This window comes from Leiobunum rupestre, chromosome 8 (genome assembly GCF_980474605.1).
Source record: "Leiobunum rupestre chromosome 8, qqLeiRupe1.1.hap1, whole genome shotgun sequence".
Classification (NCBI taxonomy): Eukaryota; Metazoa; Arthropoda; class Arachnida; order Opiliones; family Sclerosomatidae; genus Leiobunum; species Leiobunum rupestre.
In genome coordinates, this window is record NC_143391.1 from 50,169,711 (window position 1) to 50,184,930 (window position 15,220).

At 35.6% G+C, this 15,220-nt stretch overlaps 3 protein-coding genes across 6 annotated transcripts in view; 2 read left to right on the top strand and 1 right to left on the bottom strand.

The window, feature by feature from the left end:
* LOC149933633 (voltage-gated hydrogen channel 1-like) overlaps positions 1-5,388 on the top strand; it is a 30,601-nt gene extending 25,213 nt beyond the window's left edge. For 3 of the 4 annotated variants that reach the window (XM_090156720.1, XM_090156723.1, XM_090156721.1), the window contains one exon: positions 4,651-5,388. In XM_090156720.1, the coding sequence (XP_090012846.1) occupies positions 4,651-4,802 (152 nt within the window). In that variant the 3' untranslated portion in view covers positions 4,803-5,388. Of the gene's footprint in view, positions 1-43; positions 105-4,650 lie in introns of those variants that run through there. The other variant, XM_090156722.1, reaches the window with a different exon arrangement.
* A 4,197-nt stretch (positions 5,389-9,585) lies between these two features.
* On the top strand, positions 9,586-11,631 carry LOC149933634 (zinc finger BED domain-containing protein 4-like). Its single transcript, XM_090155834.1, has 8 exons — positions 9,586-9,837; positions 9,908-10,070; positions 10,131-10,307; positions 10,367-10,458; positions 10,523-10,611; positions 10,675-11,084; positions 11,149-11,293; positions 11,368-11,631. Exons 4-8 carry the CDS (start codon positions 10,390-10,392, stop codon positions 11,546-11,548), a joined length of 894 nt encoding a protein of 297 aa, XP_090011960.1. The 5' UTR covers positions 9,586-9,837; positions 9,908-10,070; positions 10,131-10,307; positions 10,367-10,389; the 3' UTR covers positions 11,549-11,631.
* Positions 11,632-12,120: 489 nt separating this feature from the next.
* On the bottom strand, positions 12,121-13,446 carry LOC149933635 (histone-lysine N-methyltransferase SMYD3-like). Its single transcript, XM_090157357.1, has one exon. It carries the CDS (start codon positions 13,444-13,446, stop codon positions 12,121-12,123), a length of 1,326 nt encoding a protein of 441 aa, XP_090013483.1.
* Between the last annotated feature and the right edge of the window lie 1,774 nt (positions 13,447-15,220).

Sequence of the window (15,220 nt, forward strand, 5' to 3'; positions counted from 1 at the left end):
TATCATTGCCATCTGTTTTATGAAAAGGCCCCTGTTTTTACAGATGACCATGAACCTATCCGATTCTTCGATAAAAAGCGACTTTAGCGGAGAGCGTGGTGCCCTCTATTAATGGCAAAGGAAGTTAAATTCAAAATAGTGGATTTAACCTAAACTATATATCCCAGGTAAAAATATTGTTTAAAATTACAGTAATTTATGTCATTGACCAATTTACAAACGATCCAATCAACGCGAGGGGTACCCGCCTTTTCGGTAAAAATGTAGCTTAACTAACTTGTTTGATTACGTTGATAGCGACATATGTTGAAAAAAAGAGCTACTCGCCGTCGAGCCGACACTTGTTTTAAAACTAGCTATTGAAAACCGTTTCAATGCTAGTTTAGTAAATTTTAGGCTATAAAAGGTTGCCTCGATACGCTGTAGTTGCTAAGGGCTAAGGTTGGTAACTTCGTTGCTAACGAACATCGTGATGTCAGTGAGATGAGATCCTATTGAAAATCAATGGGATCTCATCTGGGTGACGTCAGCAACAGACGAATTTTGGAGGCAATCCAAAAATTCTTTCAAGCCATTTCTCGATCGAGACCCCGTTGACCTTAGATAACAACGTACTAGTCAGAATAGTATACATCTCTTTTTGATAAAGCAGGATCCACGACGTAGTTAGTCTTAGTCTTTTAGACATAATGTTGTTTATTTTGGCTATGGCCAGTTAAAGTCCACTGATTTATAACCACCCCTTTTAACAGAGCTTAGTGGTCTGCATGGCAATGTTGGGAATTTCGCTCTAAGAATCTTTATACGAAATGTGTTATGGTTCTAAAAACTATATTAAGAGTTACTTATTATTAACCGTCACTGCTTTTTCGAACCTGGACGCAATCTAGGGAGGAAACACCGTTGATTTGCTCTATTCATTTCACCAATGAATGTTTTATGAATTTTAAGACCAACAATTTTTCACGTTATTGAAGGTAAAGAAAACACTTCCACGAGCACTTAAAATGGCTACTTAATATTTACTGGCAATTAATAAATACAAAATATAGCAACGGCTAAGCAAGCACCAGAAGAAACTGTCAGTTTCAGAGTCTTTGGAAGATATTTCAATGGAAAGCGCATCAAAAGCACTATATCTTCAAAACTATACTTTACCTAATTTGTTAAACAGTATTCCATAATTAGCCTTTACAGAAAATGGTAATTCAAATGTGAATAGCTTTTAGATTTTTATAGATAAAATATTACAGTGCCTGTAGTAATCCCAATGTGAAAAGAACCTTGGAGAGTGGTTATTGTCAGCTAAACATATTCGAACTGAACACAGTTATTACAATGCGAGCAAAAACTATAGATCAAATCAAGAAATACTCTGCTTGTGGAAAGACCCGAAAGAAAAGTTTGGATTTACCTTTTTATTAACAGGAAGAATAAACCAAGATTTTGTTGAAAATTATTGTAAATAACCTTTTGATTTGTCTTATTTTGAAAGTTGCGTGGTCTTACGACGCGTAGGTCGATGCTCTGATGAAGACTTTGAAATTTGCAACTCCCTTGAAAACTCAAACCTGCTTAAACCAAATGTCCTAAGTTATATATCAGGATATCTAATCCACAAGTGCTTTTTCAATTATCCATGTTCTTGTCTTCGTCAAATCAAAAAGGATAACCCAATTATTGACCCTACAAACTTGCTCAACTACCTTAAAGCTCAAAAAACAGCAAAAAACTCTTCTTTTGGTACCAACTGACTCTTTCTTGAAATTTATAACAAAAACCAATGAGGTTTTTGACACAAGTTTTAAATTGCTGTCTGGCATGACAAAATTTAAATGGTGGTTGCAACGATTCATCACACGGCGAATTGATAAGGACTGGTTTCAATCTTCCGAAGATTCAGAATGTGCAACAGTCTTTGAAAACATTACAAATTTTTTCATTGAGTTTTGCATACGAAGTGCCTTCAAAAATCAACTTCTGGACCATGAATATCTAAAATCACAGAAACAATTAGGAAGAAAACTGTTAAAAATTCAACACTAAATGAATATTTCGTTTGGAAGTATTATTACACAGAGCATGGAATAAAAAATTATTAGGTATATGGTACTTGCGCTTAATTGATCTTACATAACCTAGGTCCGTAGATAAAAATGTTACACTTGGACGTAAAGGAAAAAACAGTGCCCCCCTCTCGAACCTAAGGTGGTGCCTTAAGTATTAGCCTAGCTGATTGAACCTGTCCGAGCTACGGGTCCATCATATTCTGAGGTTCGAGGAGAGAGAGAACGGAATTCATTATAAATTTGTCTGGTATCAAAAGTCAAAATTTAGGCCAGAGATTCAAACAGTAGACCGGTTTCGCCCTTTTGGGGCTCATCAGTACTGTGTAGGAACTCTGGCTATCCTCGGAAATCTGCCGCTGCCAGTAAAACTAATAAACATTCAGAGTGCCCTATATGTGAGCAGTCCATTGCAACTTATAGTGAAATTCTTCACCAATTATTGCATGGCGGTCGCTATTCAGCAGACATCACTTACGATTCCGTTGAATCCCAAAAGGGCGAAACCGGTCTACTGTTGGAATCTCTGGCCTAAATTTTGACTTTTGATACAAATATCTGAACGTTGGAATTCAACGGAAGCCCGAGCGTAAAAGATGTCTGCTGAATAGTGGCCGCCATGCAATAATTGGTGAAGAATTTCACTATAAGTTGCAATGGACTGCTCACATATAGGGCACTCTGAATGTGTATTAATTCGCCTGGTTTTCAACACCATTCTCTGTTGGCGGGAAATACTGAAACTAACGTCCAGATTGGTTGAACGGGGCTGGCGTAGAGGTCGGGGATTGTTAACTTTTATTCAATAGATAAAGCTCTCAAAATTATTCGTAAAATGTTTTGATCAAGTAATTTATATTTCTGTATTATCCGATTAATTTTTTGATAAATTTGTAAAATTAATCGAAAAAACGACGTTTTTTTTCGATAAAAAGCTCAAATTTGACGAATAATACTTGTTTTTTAATCATTTTCCGAAATATTAACCGGTAAATTTCTTTGTTTACATTTTTTTTGCAAAAAAATCAATTTAATCATGGATAATGATTAACCGTTACCGAACTCTAGGCTGGCGTAACCCATTGGAAAGGTTTAAGAAATAAGGCCTAGTTTTCAAAAGAATAATTACGTCACCCCATGCTATGATATCACCCATGCTAGCTACGCCACTGGCTCGAAGCCTATAAAATTAATATCGAACCTAGTTGATTTGGTTTAAGATCGGATCATTAACATACAATTGTTTGACGTTTTCACAATCAGGACGTTCGATACCGTTTGCTCTTGATCCCATATTTAATAACAATAATTTTGACTTGTACTACAAATGTGAGTTGAAGGGGGTATAAAGTAGGGCGTTCGATAGTGGATTAACAAATTTCATGTTTTGTTGATTGACCCTAAGGGTCAAAAGTCTTTAGGATCCTTTATTCTTAACTCCTTATACAAAATTCAGACTCCGAGCTTAGTGGCCATGTAATAAGAGTGTATTGAACATGAAAAACCCTTAAGTGTTGACACTTAAATTGAACCCTGTGTCTTGTGCAATAATAAAATAAAATTAGAAACAATTAAGAAAAACAATTAAATTTGAAAGTAATACATTTAAATTTTAGATAAACAATCAAAGGAATGACATTTGAATTTCAAAATAATTACATTTACATTTCACCAGTTTTTTATTTGTCCAGACGCGTTTTAAGGCTAGTGCCAGCCGACTTAGCTTTAATATTAGAATTTAAAGAGTTCCATTCATGAACAATCCTATTTGTGAACAACTGTTGCCGATTTGTAGTGGAACAATGTGCCTTAAAAATATTATTTTAAAGCGGTTCTCAGGCCGAATGGAGTAGTAATTGTAGTGGAGTTTGAATCATTCAATGCAATCGATGCGTAGGTGTCACGTTGCTTATGGCAACAGGTTAAGTCGTTGTTTGTAACGCGCGGACCATTTGACGCTGTACTCAGTGGCGTCGCTAGGGGGGGCGGTCCGCCCCGGGTGCCACCCGGTTTGGCGTTATTTGGGGGTGACACCCGACCGTGAAAACACACACTATAGAGACTAGTAAGTAGCCCACCATGATATCCGCCCCGGGTGTCTAGCTACGCCACTCACACCAATGTGTTTGTCTTTAATGAGATGAGGGCCCCAAAAGCTAGAACAGTAATCAATGTGGCCGACCATATGTGCGGTACGGTATGATACAGCTCTCTTCTGACATGTGAGAAAACGAGCGACTAAACATAACCGGGGTAGCTTTCACAGCCGCAGATATAGCGGAACACGAGGAAGTCATAATGCTTGATATAACAACACCTAAGTCTAGAGCTTTATTGACCACAGATTTCTTAGGATTAAAGCTTCTATCGTTTTCCTTGGCCCAGTTTTCGACAAATTCACTGCGCAAACTTGGGGAACACTTCTATCGTAGTGAAATGGGAAAGAAAAATTAAATTACTGATACATTTTCAAAACACTTTACAATCGTAAGTCGATTTCGGTAAAAATGGGATTTTAACGTTTTTGTGGTGTTTCGGAAATTCTACTCAGATTATTAATCCATATTTTTTTTTCTAACTTCAGAGATTTCAGCAGCCATTAAGAAGAAAGCTCTGATGGCGAAAGAAATCGAAATCTCTACAATAAAGAAGAAATACTCCGACCTCCAAGGTTTCATCACCCAAACACTTCAGGGAGCTCACGACGACAGCGTCGTTGAAGAAAATTCTTGCTAATAGACGAATTCACAAATTGCTTACGGAGACATTAACATTTAGCAAGAAGTTCTTAGATTTTAATGCTTTTAGTTTTATAAGAATTTATATGTTTTTAGCAAATAAATATTTATTGATTTTTTTTTACAAAAAAAACGATGATCAGCTAGGCTAGGCTAATACCCAAGGCACCACCTTAGGCCTAAGTCGTCAAGCGACTTTTGAAGCCATTAATTCAGGTGGCCGGGCTACAATGCGTAGGAGGGATTTATGTAAAAACTCGAAAAAGAGGTTCAACTCTACGTTTTATGCTGTTCGCGTTCCAGCGTTTTCCATTTGACTGCTCTCGTCCAACTGCTCAGGTTCCATTTGCGTGCTCGAATCTGCTCCGATTAATAAATGCGTGTTCTATTTATTGCTCTCGGGCGCTTTGAGATCGCTCTAACCCGTTCGCCGATTTCGACCGATCAGCGTATCAAGATCGCTCTCGGAGCAAGTTTTTTAGAATTTAATTCCAACGCGCTTGGTCCGCTATTTTTCGCGTGTTACCTTTCAATTCAGAAAGGAAGTGCTCGAATTTTCTTAGTCGAATGCACTGAGATCAATTATGTTGCAACGATGTATTCTATATGTATAAGGCATAAAATGTCGAAGTAGTCGATGGGCTTATATTGGTAGTTAAAACGATGCTGAGAAGCATCGCCGCCTAGCGACCGAGTCTATAATCGAATGTTTAAAATCTGTCTGATCATTCTAAATTACCTCGTTAGAACAGATGAACGTTTCAGGCTATAAACATTTGAATACCAAAGTCGTCTGTTATTTCGTAATTTAGTTGACTGGAATTTAAGCAGAGGGTGCTATATAGTCATCTATATTCTTATTTTGACTTAGTTGACCGATTATGTTTAAACTCTGGGAATTAGTAGACCTTAAGGTCACCTGAAAATTGCCAAAGGGAAATGTTTTTGACAACAAAAAATTAATCTTTAACATGGGAAAATTGTAAAATTGAAATAAAAAGTAAAATTTTGAAAAAATATAAAATTGAGTAAATTTGAGTATTTTCAGGTAAATTAGACTACTTTTGGGTTAATTAGCCCATTTTTGGGCAAATGAGAGCTAATTTTAATATTCATTACAATGACTTTCCTTTAAAGATTTATATATTTACGTTTTTCAAAGAAAACTCTTTATATAGTCTTCTATAAATAAGCATTAAATTATGACTTATATTTATATGATTTTTTTATTTATTTATATTAATTTATATGATTTTTTTTAATTATTTATATATATTAAAATTTTTATATTAATTTATATTAATTTTTTTATTTATTTATATATATTAAAATTTTTATATTAATTTATATTAATTTTTTATATTTATTTATATTTATTTGTGTTAATTTTGTTATATTTATTTATATAAAATGTTTTACATTTATTTATATACTTTTTAATTTATTATTAATTTATTTAAAATTATTATATTACATAGCATTTATACTTCATAATGTTTTAATTTATTCGTTTTTAAGATAATTTTCCTGATCAAAAATTAATGATAGGCATATTTGATTTTTCCGGTGCTTCTCCGTGTTCTTAGTAATGTGCTGTGGCTGGAACACATACAGGCTTAGGTTGTTCAAAAAAAGACAAACGATTGGAATGTTTTATTTAGATTTCTAGGTGATTTGGTAATGTTTTTAAGCTAGAACTTATATTTAATTAAAACTTAAGACCCAAATAAACTTATTTTAGAGTATTGGGACTATTGTCAACCATTGGACCGATTCCCATTCGACCAAAGAGTACCATTCGACACAAACTGCATTTTGGTCCGTTTTTACAGATTTAAATATAAATAACATATATCAAACTTAATGCATAAAAATTTCCATTTTATTTAAATTTTACACTTATTCGTTCCTAACGTAACCAAACCTAACATAACCCACCCTAATCCCAACAAACCTAACGTAACCAAAACCAACCCAACCTAACCTAGCCTAACAAGTAAAAGGAAGTGCAATTGTAAAGAGCCTATTGGACCCCAATCCAGGCTTACTACGTCGCTGTCGTGTATCCTGCTTTACCCAGAAATAGATACCATGCTGAAGAGTACCAGTGGATTTCTAATTACATCACTTTTGATAGTCTAATTTCAACATTATTTGACATAAATCCCCAGTAGAAGTGTGCAAATATCATTTTTTTTGGGATGAAATTGTATAAAAATAAAAATATAATATTTAAAATGTTGAATAGTTTTGTCGAATAAATATTCGATCGAATTATTTGGTAATAAAATATTTAGAACACCCTTAATTTCCGGTTAACCAACTCGTCACAGGCTTCACACAATTGTTTGCATATTTAATCATTTGCTGCAAATGGCGTTTGACTTACTACTCAAGTATTTTTAATTTCTTAGAGATAGAAAACTGCATTCTGAGCTGGAGGCTGGAGCACGTTTTCTTTAACACGGACAAAAACGTCGAAATTTTAAAATGACGAAATGTTTAATGAAAAATATTGATAGTACAAATTTCTGTACATGTATTTACCAACGTATTTAAAGATAATATTATATTGACATAAAAAAGGAAAAGAAAACGAAGGTTATTAAAATGTCAAAGTGCTTATATATATAACAGACCAAGAGTTACATGTTCAACAACAAAAGTGAAATATATTTTTCCGTGTAATTGGTTAGTAAGAGAAAAACGCCTGCAAATCAGATAGATTTAAAGAGCTATTCGACATAACGTAACATTGGAATAGCGCTGTAAACATCTAAAATGACTTTAACAGAGAGAGCCATTGGATGCAGTGATGCACGCGCTCGTATCTTTGGATACTTTTAGGATACGAGATGATACTTTACCCGAAAAATTAAAATAAAAATAAACGATATTTATATGATCTTCTACATTGCAAAATGATCGCGATAGAATTTTAAAAATAAAAAATCGGGAGCGAACTATATTTGAAAAGATTCTTCTCTTACCTAGCCTAGCGATTAAAAGAGCGGAATAGAGCTAGTGCTTCCATTTTTTTGTTTTAAAAATTACACGATAGATTTTTTTCTCTTCAATTTTGTTTGTATTTGAGAGGAAATATTTTAGCGCCATCTAGTTATGCCGATATATACTATTTGAGCGGTGAACGTCTCTCACGAGATACCGAAATATAGCCAAACCCGAAACAATGTTAAGTGATAGAAGGGAGAGGTGGAGCGGTCGACGGTTGCGCTGTTTTTTAGGGGGGGGGGAGAGAAAGCGGAGACTTTGATTCTAGCGATAGCCAGCTGTGCCGCGCAGCCTGGAAGGCGATTTCAAAACTAAAACCAAAACTCCCAAGAGTCCCAAAAGTTATTTTTCCCACGCAGTTAGTGTCACGTGTGTTGCAGACTGGCAGTGTTGGCTGTGGCGAACCGCTGCGCGTTGTATTGTTTTTGTTGACTCGTCACTCCTGTCGATTGGAATCAAGTTTAAATTGGATTTCATATCGGGAACGCGGGAGTCGGTATTTTAATTATGGCTTCATATAATGAAAGTCAGAAAACTGAGACTCAGAATATCTTTAGTAAAATGATGAAAAGGGACAGAGAAATTAGAGAATCGGCTAATACGGGTTCAACAAGTTCCCCGGTGAATTTTGCAATTGCCGTAAAGCAAAAGTTGTCAATAGATCATGATTATACTGGTAGTAAGGCGGCGGCCACTTCTACAAGTCCAGCCTCAACCTCAACTACAAGTTTATCTTTAAATGCCACAATAAAGTCAAGTTACTCAAGTAAGCCCTTTCAGCACCTAATTGTCGAACCCGAAAATGCCAACGAAATTTTAGCTGCTGCAGAGAGATCAGTTAAAATAAAAGAGATATGGAATGAAGACATTTTTGTAACTCAAATCCCTCGACCTCTAGTAAAGACCGAAGAGGGTAGAAACCGTGGAACTCGATTAAATTACACTTCAGTGACTCCAAACAAGTCGGAAGAAGAAAGTCAAGAAGATAATGAATATTCAGAATCTCATGATTGCAGTGATGTAGAAATTAGTGAAGTCAATGAAGTTACTGTATCCGAAAATGGTGCTATTATTGATCTTGATAAAGAATTTGAATCTCAGTCCTCCAGTTGGACCAGTTCACAATATCAATCAGATTCTCAAGATAGTCAGACTGAGCGAAAAAGGTCAAGAACCTTGCCATCTACTTTTAAGAACTCAAAACTTTCAAAAGGCAGTGAAAACAAAGAAAAAATAGTTGCTCTACAAGAATTTACCAACTTCCACTCCACAAATCTTGGTAAAAAATTTCAAAAACATTTTGAATACCGTGGCCATGTGATTAACAAGAATAATGCATCTCAAAAACTGATTTTGACATGCAAATACTGCCAAAATGATTATCGAGCAAGTGCCAAAAACACCTTAAGCAATTTTAGGCGACACATTGAGGTATATATCTTTGCATTGTAAGCATTTAATTCCTGTCCAACATTTTAATCGCTATTTTTTTTCAGACACAACATCCTGAAATAACCTGGGTGGATTTGAAGCGGAAATCAGAGGAATCTGGAACAGCGTCTATCAAAAATTACATCGCTTGTAAGGTTACTAAAAGAACTCAGGATGATGTACGACAAAAACGCTTCAGGAAAGCTGTGTTGGATCTGATCGCCTTGGATAATTTGCCTTTAAATGTGACGGAAGGAACAGGATTTAAATTGTTAATAAATCTTCTGGATCCATCTTCAAGAACCACTTACAGTCGTGATTTAGATAGATAATTTGTGCAAAGAATTTTCCCTCAATTGAAGAAATGCTTCACTGGTATTGAAGACGGTGGAATCCATTTAACCCTTGATATCTGGAGCTCGCGGCAAAGACAGGGAATTTTAGGAGTTCGAGCTCATTTCGTAAGTTCTGATTGGTCTCTCGTTAAGAAGACTATTGGATTCTCTGTTTTCACTGAAAAACACACTGGCAAAAATATCCGGGATAAAGTGGAAAAGATTTTGGAAGTGGTTGGACTTAAACAATCTCGAGTAAGCATAATTGCAAGTTTGTTCTATTTAAATAAATTTCCAATTTTTGTTTATTTAAAAACAAATTAAGATTGGAAAAGTGGTAGCGGACAACGCTTCAAATATAACGAAGGCCTTTGATTTTCAAGATTTTGATGATGGATTTCTCAATGAATTAGAAGCCAGTAGGGTATTGGACGAATGGGAGGACCTAGAGGACGAATTTGAAGAGGACTGTGATTCCTCGGAAGTTTGTAAGAATTATTTACTTTTATAATTTTCTAGCTGTTTTGTCATATCTATTTTTTTTATAGTTTTGGAAGATGTTGACCCTTATTTAAAGAATCTTGCATGGGACCGTAATCGCTGTACAGCACATACATTGCAATTAGCAATAAATTCAGCTTTAAAATCTGACAAACGAGCATATGAACTTGTCAAATATGTCACCAAAATAATTGTGTTTTTTAGAAAGTCCCCTAAATATACGGGTAATATATATAATTTAATATTATAGGTTTTCTCTAACAACTGCACCTAATTGGTTTAGCTAAGCTTGTTGCAAGAGCGAAGATGGATCTCAAAATGCCTGTCAACACTAGATGGAATTCTATCCTTTTTGCATTAGAAAGATTTCAAAATGTACGATCATATTAAGAAAATATTCCACAATACCTTAGTTCTTAATTATTATATATTTGTTTAGGATGATGTTTTTTTTGCCGCACAACAAGTTATGGTTGGAGCCCTTGCTGAAAGAAAAATGTCTGTTGACCCGCCAAAAAACATTAACAAGTGCGAAAATCAGAAAATAAATAACTCTTAAAAGTTAACAAAATGAGTATTTTTTCTAATTAGGGCACATGTAGAGGATCTGGTAAAAATTTTAAAACCCTTGCAAATAGCAACCGATCAACTTCAAGGTGATGGAGTCACATCATCCCTGTTCATTCCGGTTATTGTTTTTGTAATAAACAAAATTAAAACTCTCACAACTATCTACCACCAAGGGTTCAAAGAAGCTCTTATAGAGCAAATAGAAAGTAGATTCAAAAATGAGCTTTCTGATGAATCATACACCATGGCAACGATTCTGCATCCCAGACAGCGAGCTGCGATATTTGATTGTAAGTCGCTTCTATTGAAATCAAAAGCAGTAGCCATTGGCATCTTAAAAGATACTATGGACTCTTTGGACTCTCTTAAAGATATTGTTGATAAATCTAAACCTTCGTTCGCATTTCAAGCCAAAAAATCGGACAAATCTTGTTAGTAGGAACTTGTTGTTAAAGTCTCTAATTAATTATTAAATCTGTACAAAATATTTTGCAGCATTCATGAGTTTTATGGATGAACTAATCCCAGCGGATAATATTGCACATGAAATCCACGAGGTGGATCGTTATCTTGCCGAGGAACCGTACAGAGGAGAAAATCCATTGGAATATTGGAGAATGAAGGAAAAAGAGTACCCAAAGTATATAAAAGAAATTTAAGGCTAAATTGAATTTTTCTTAACTAAATTAAAATTTTCTTGGGCCTAATAAATAGACTTGCAAGATTAGCGAAATTGTGTTTATCCTTTCCAGCAAGTTCTGGAGATGTGGAACGGTTATTTAGTGTAGCGGGATATCTGAATCGAGCAAGGAGGGGAAGGTTGTCAGCAAGAATGATCGAGCAAATCATTTTTTATAGAGAATCAAGGCTCGCCGAGTTGCAAAAGAAACTTTAAATAAATGGTGGTTAGCTAACAATGTTGCGTTGAGAAAAATACATGGCAAGTTAAACATGTAACTACTAGAAGTTCCTAAAATAAAAGTGATATTTTCTTAATAATGGCTTTATTTATAGTGCATAATTTAATTTTTGAAAATACGAAAAAATTAAGAATTTACTACTGAATCAATAATCAAAAGATAAAAATTGAAACATTCATTTTAATACTTCGAACTTTTAATATGAAAAAAATTCTACTTTCTCGTGAATTTTATTTGAAACATTTTTAAATATACTTTTCATAATATTGAAAACTAAAGAAGTATTTGAAATGATACTTATCCAAAACTTTATAGATTTCGATTGATATTTTTCAGGTAAGGGCCAAAAATAATTTAAATGAATTGAAACTCTCATATCGTAAAGAAATCTGAAATATCGTGAAAAAATCAAAGCGCCAAAACTAAAAATAAATAAAAGATTGGAATGATTTCGTCGCCATCTATGTTAAAAAATATCAAAAATAGAATGATATTTCATAGAAATGTAAGAGGAAAAAAATTGATAATATAGTATAGCTACTGCCATCTATGTAAAAAGATACGAAAAAGATAGATAGATTTTTTTTTGTGCAACTCTGATTGGATGGTCTTCATCTAAAAACAATTGGAAGATGTCGTAAGATTTCGACAGAAATCGAAGTGCACATTTTACTTTCCCAATTTTAACGTATAACTGAGCAAATTTACTCCATATATATCCGTGTTCAAAATGCTTTTCCCCGTAGTAAAATTGGTGGACCTTCAGAAGCTTGAGTCCTGTGGAAATGCCTTCTTCTACTAGTTTCAGATTAAAACAGCACTGAAAAGCGAGGTCAAGAAGACGAAATCGACAAATGTGATATTCGCCAAGGACATTATCCTGCATTTTCAGAAGTTCCGTGCATTTCTCTAGCGTTTCTCCAAATTCGAGGTCAGAACTGAGCTTTTCGCGTTTTGTAAACTCGTAGAAGGCTTGAGACAGCGCTACCACGTTCGAGTCGGTAGCTTTCTGGTTGTCCAATATTTGGGATCTGGCAGAGTCCTTCACGTCATTCAAACAACGGTGACAATCGCAAGTGAAATAAAACTGTCGCTTCAAAATCTCTTGTCTTTGCGCTTTTGGTAAGACAATGTCCAGGTAAGTAACGCTTATTCTCTTGACGTCATCGTGTGGAATATCCTTGGCCGCTCTGACCACCAAGGTCGTACCGTTGAAGGACACATAGGCGTCGGGGTCGCAACTATGATCGAATATTGAAAAGCCCAAATACAAGCCCTCTCCAATATGAACTAATCCGCTATCAACTATTTCATTCCAATTAATGGACAGTTTGCAATAAATATCGAAGAGGAACATCTTGTCGGCTTCGATATCGGGGTCGTAAAGGTCGGGGAAAAACTTGGCCAACTTTACTCCCTGCATCTGTTCAAACAACAAACTCTTTTCAAAATCCTCAGAGATCTCTTTGTGGTGTCCCATCAAATCGTCGAATGACCTACTGTAGCCGCCGACAGATTCTTGGAAAACAATTCTTCCATTTTCTCCCGCTAGCTTCATTTTCAAGTAGAGTCTGGCCAAGACAAGTTCTTTGGGGTTTAATGGAAACGTTTTCAAACGGGCGCATTCCAACTTGTGGAAATCTGACCAAGCCTTTCTTTGACAATGGACGTCGCAGAAATAAAGCATTTGACATTGACTACAGCGCTTTGGCTTTGGTCTAGTTTGTACTAAAGGCCCAAACTCATTTACGTTCATCACGGGTTCCTTGCTACTTTTTAAACAATAATCGCAAAATATTCCCTTCGCGCATTCTCTTACGGCAAAAACCAGTGGTTCGGATCTACATATAACGTCTCCTCGACTAAATCCCATCTCTATTATCTAAAAAACTTTTAAATACATAATACAGTTAATTTATGTTAATTTACCAGAGTTTGTTTAGAAAGCTTCTCTTTTTTTTTGAGATACACAAACATCGGTGTCAACCCGAGGCCTTAGACACCAGCACACACACAATAACTGATTAATCAGGGTGAGATATGTGTAACGGCCACGCCAACGGGGGGATACGTGGGGACAGGGGTGGGGACACCCGTGGCGGAAGTATCCCGACCACCCGTTGGGGGATTAGTAGTCGTCCTCACACGGCCTTCCACAAACTCTGCCTCCCGGACGCCTGGGATTACAGGAGTGAGCCACTACTCCCGGCTAGAAAGCTTCTCTGTCCTGTCACCGTAGAAAAATTGCCGCCACTTGTTTAGCTTGCGTGTAAAAAGTGTCGCAAAATTACCAACTATTTAATTTTTAATTTTTATACACAGTACAGAATTCGAGATAAGAAAATATAGTGCCACCTATCGTAATATGTTTAAACTAAATCTGCGGAAATGTTCATATTTTAGGCTGAAAGTAGGCAGCGGTTAGAGCCGTATAAGGGGTTATACATTTCATTTTCAGTTTGATCAACTTCATTTTATAACTCGACAACTTAAAAATCGGTTCCATATCTGGTTTTGGGTGACACCTAGCAGACACCGAGCAAGGCACGTGACCAAGAGCGCGAGCTCTCTTAGCATTTTAGTACTTCGTGCTTGACCTTTCCGCAGGCCGTAGTCTTTAGACACCATCTGTTGGTGACTTTTAGTATAATTTTTAAGCAGGAGACAATGGCTCTCGCGACGATAGCACGAGCAGAGAGTGTAAAGATTATGAGAGGCGTCTCTCTTTCAAAAAAGCGTTCTAACTTTTTTTTCCCAAAAATGTCCACTACTACCGTAAGAGCGATGGCGCCACCAGTGGCGCCGTTCTCACAGCGCGTGTGTTTCGATGTTAGGTTTAAAAGAGAAGCAAAAACTTTCCAGATTTTTAATGCTAGTTTTACAAGGTTTTTAAATAATTTAGTGTGTCTGGGGTATATTGTTCCGTTTTAAATTGTGAAATATCGAAAACAAGAAATCCTTGTTTATCTTTTTATAAGTTTCCATAGGAAAAAGACTGGTAAATTCGCATTTTCATTAGATAGGCTTATTGGCATATTAACTTAATATAAAGTTTAGTTCTATTTTGTGGCTGAAATATGTAAATAATGATGGGCTTACAAATAAAACTACAGAATATTTACACGTTAACCATATAATTTGCGCGAATCATTTCATTGATGCCAGTTTCATGAATATTAGAACTAAAAATAGGCTCACACCATCCGCTGTGCCAACAATTTTCAGTCTTAATGACTCTACACCATTGGAAATTTCAGAAAATGGTAATTTCAATTCAAGCCTTGCTACTCCTCTGGGAAGATCTAAAGGATAATTTTGGTTTTAAGTTTTTATTAACGGAGAGGATTAGCCAAGATTTTGTAGATAATTTTCTTGGATCTATAAGACAGAAAGGAGGCAACCGTGATCATCCCAATCCACAACAATTTCGAGCTGCATACAGGGCTGCCTCTGTGAATAATCTCTTGAAACCACCGGATTCTAATTTGGAAAATCTTGTAGTCTCGCAAAGCCAGGGGCAATGTTCCGATGAAGACTTAGAATTTTGTAATTCTATTGGAAGTCCAAACCTGCTAAAACAAAATGTTCTTAGTTACATTTCAGGATATCTAATTCACCGCTGCTACTCAAACCTTCAATGCTCTTCT

Bases quoted from the DNA above. Each gene is read 5' to 3' on its own strand.
- LOC149933634 (XM_090155834.1), top strand. From the start codon at position 10,390: ATGGATCTCAAAATGCCTGTCAACACTAGATGGAATTCTATCCTTTTT. The intron at 10,459-10,522 runs GTACGATCATAT...ATATTTGTTTAG, and splicing joins CATTAGAAAGATTTCAAAAT to GATGATGTTTTTTTTGCCGC. The intron at 10,612-10,674 runs GTGCGAAAATCA...TTTTCTAATTAG, and splicing joins CCGCCAAAAAACATTAACAA to GGCACATGTAGAGGATCTGG.
- LOC149933635 (XM_090157357.1), bottom strand. From the start codon at position 13,446: ATGGGATTTAGTCGAGGAGACGTTATATGTAGATCCGAACCACTGGTT.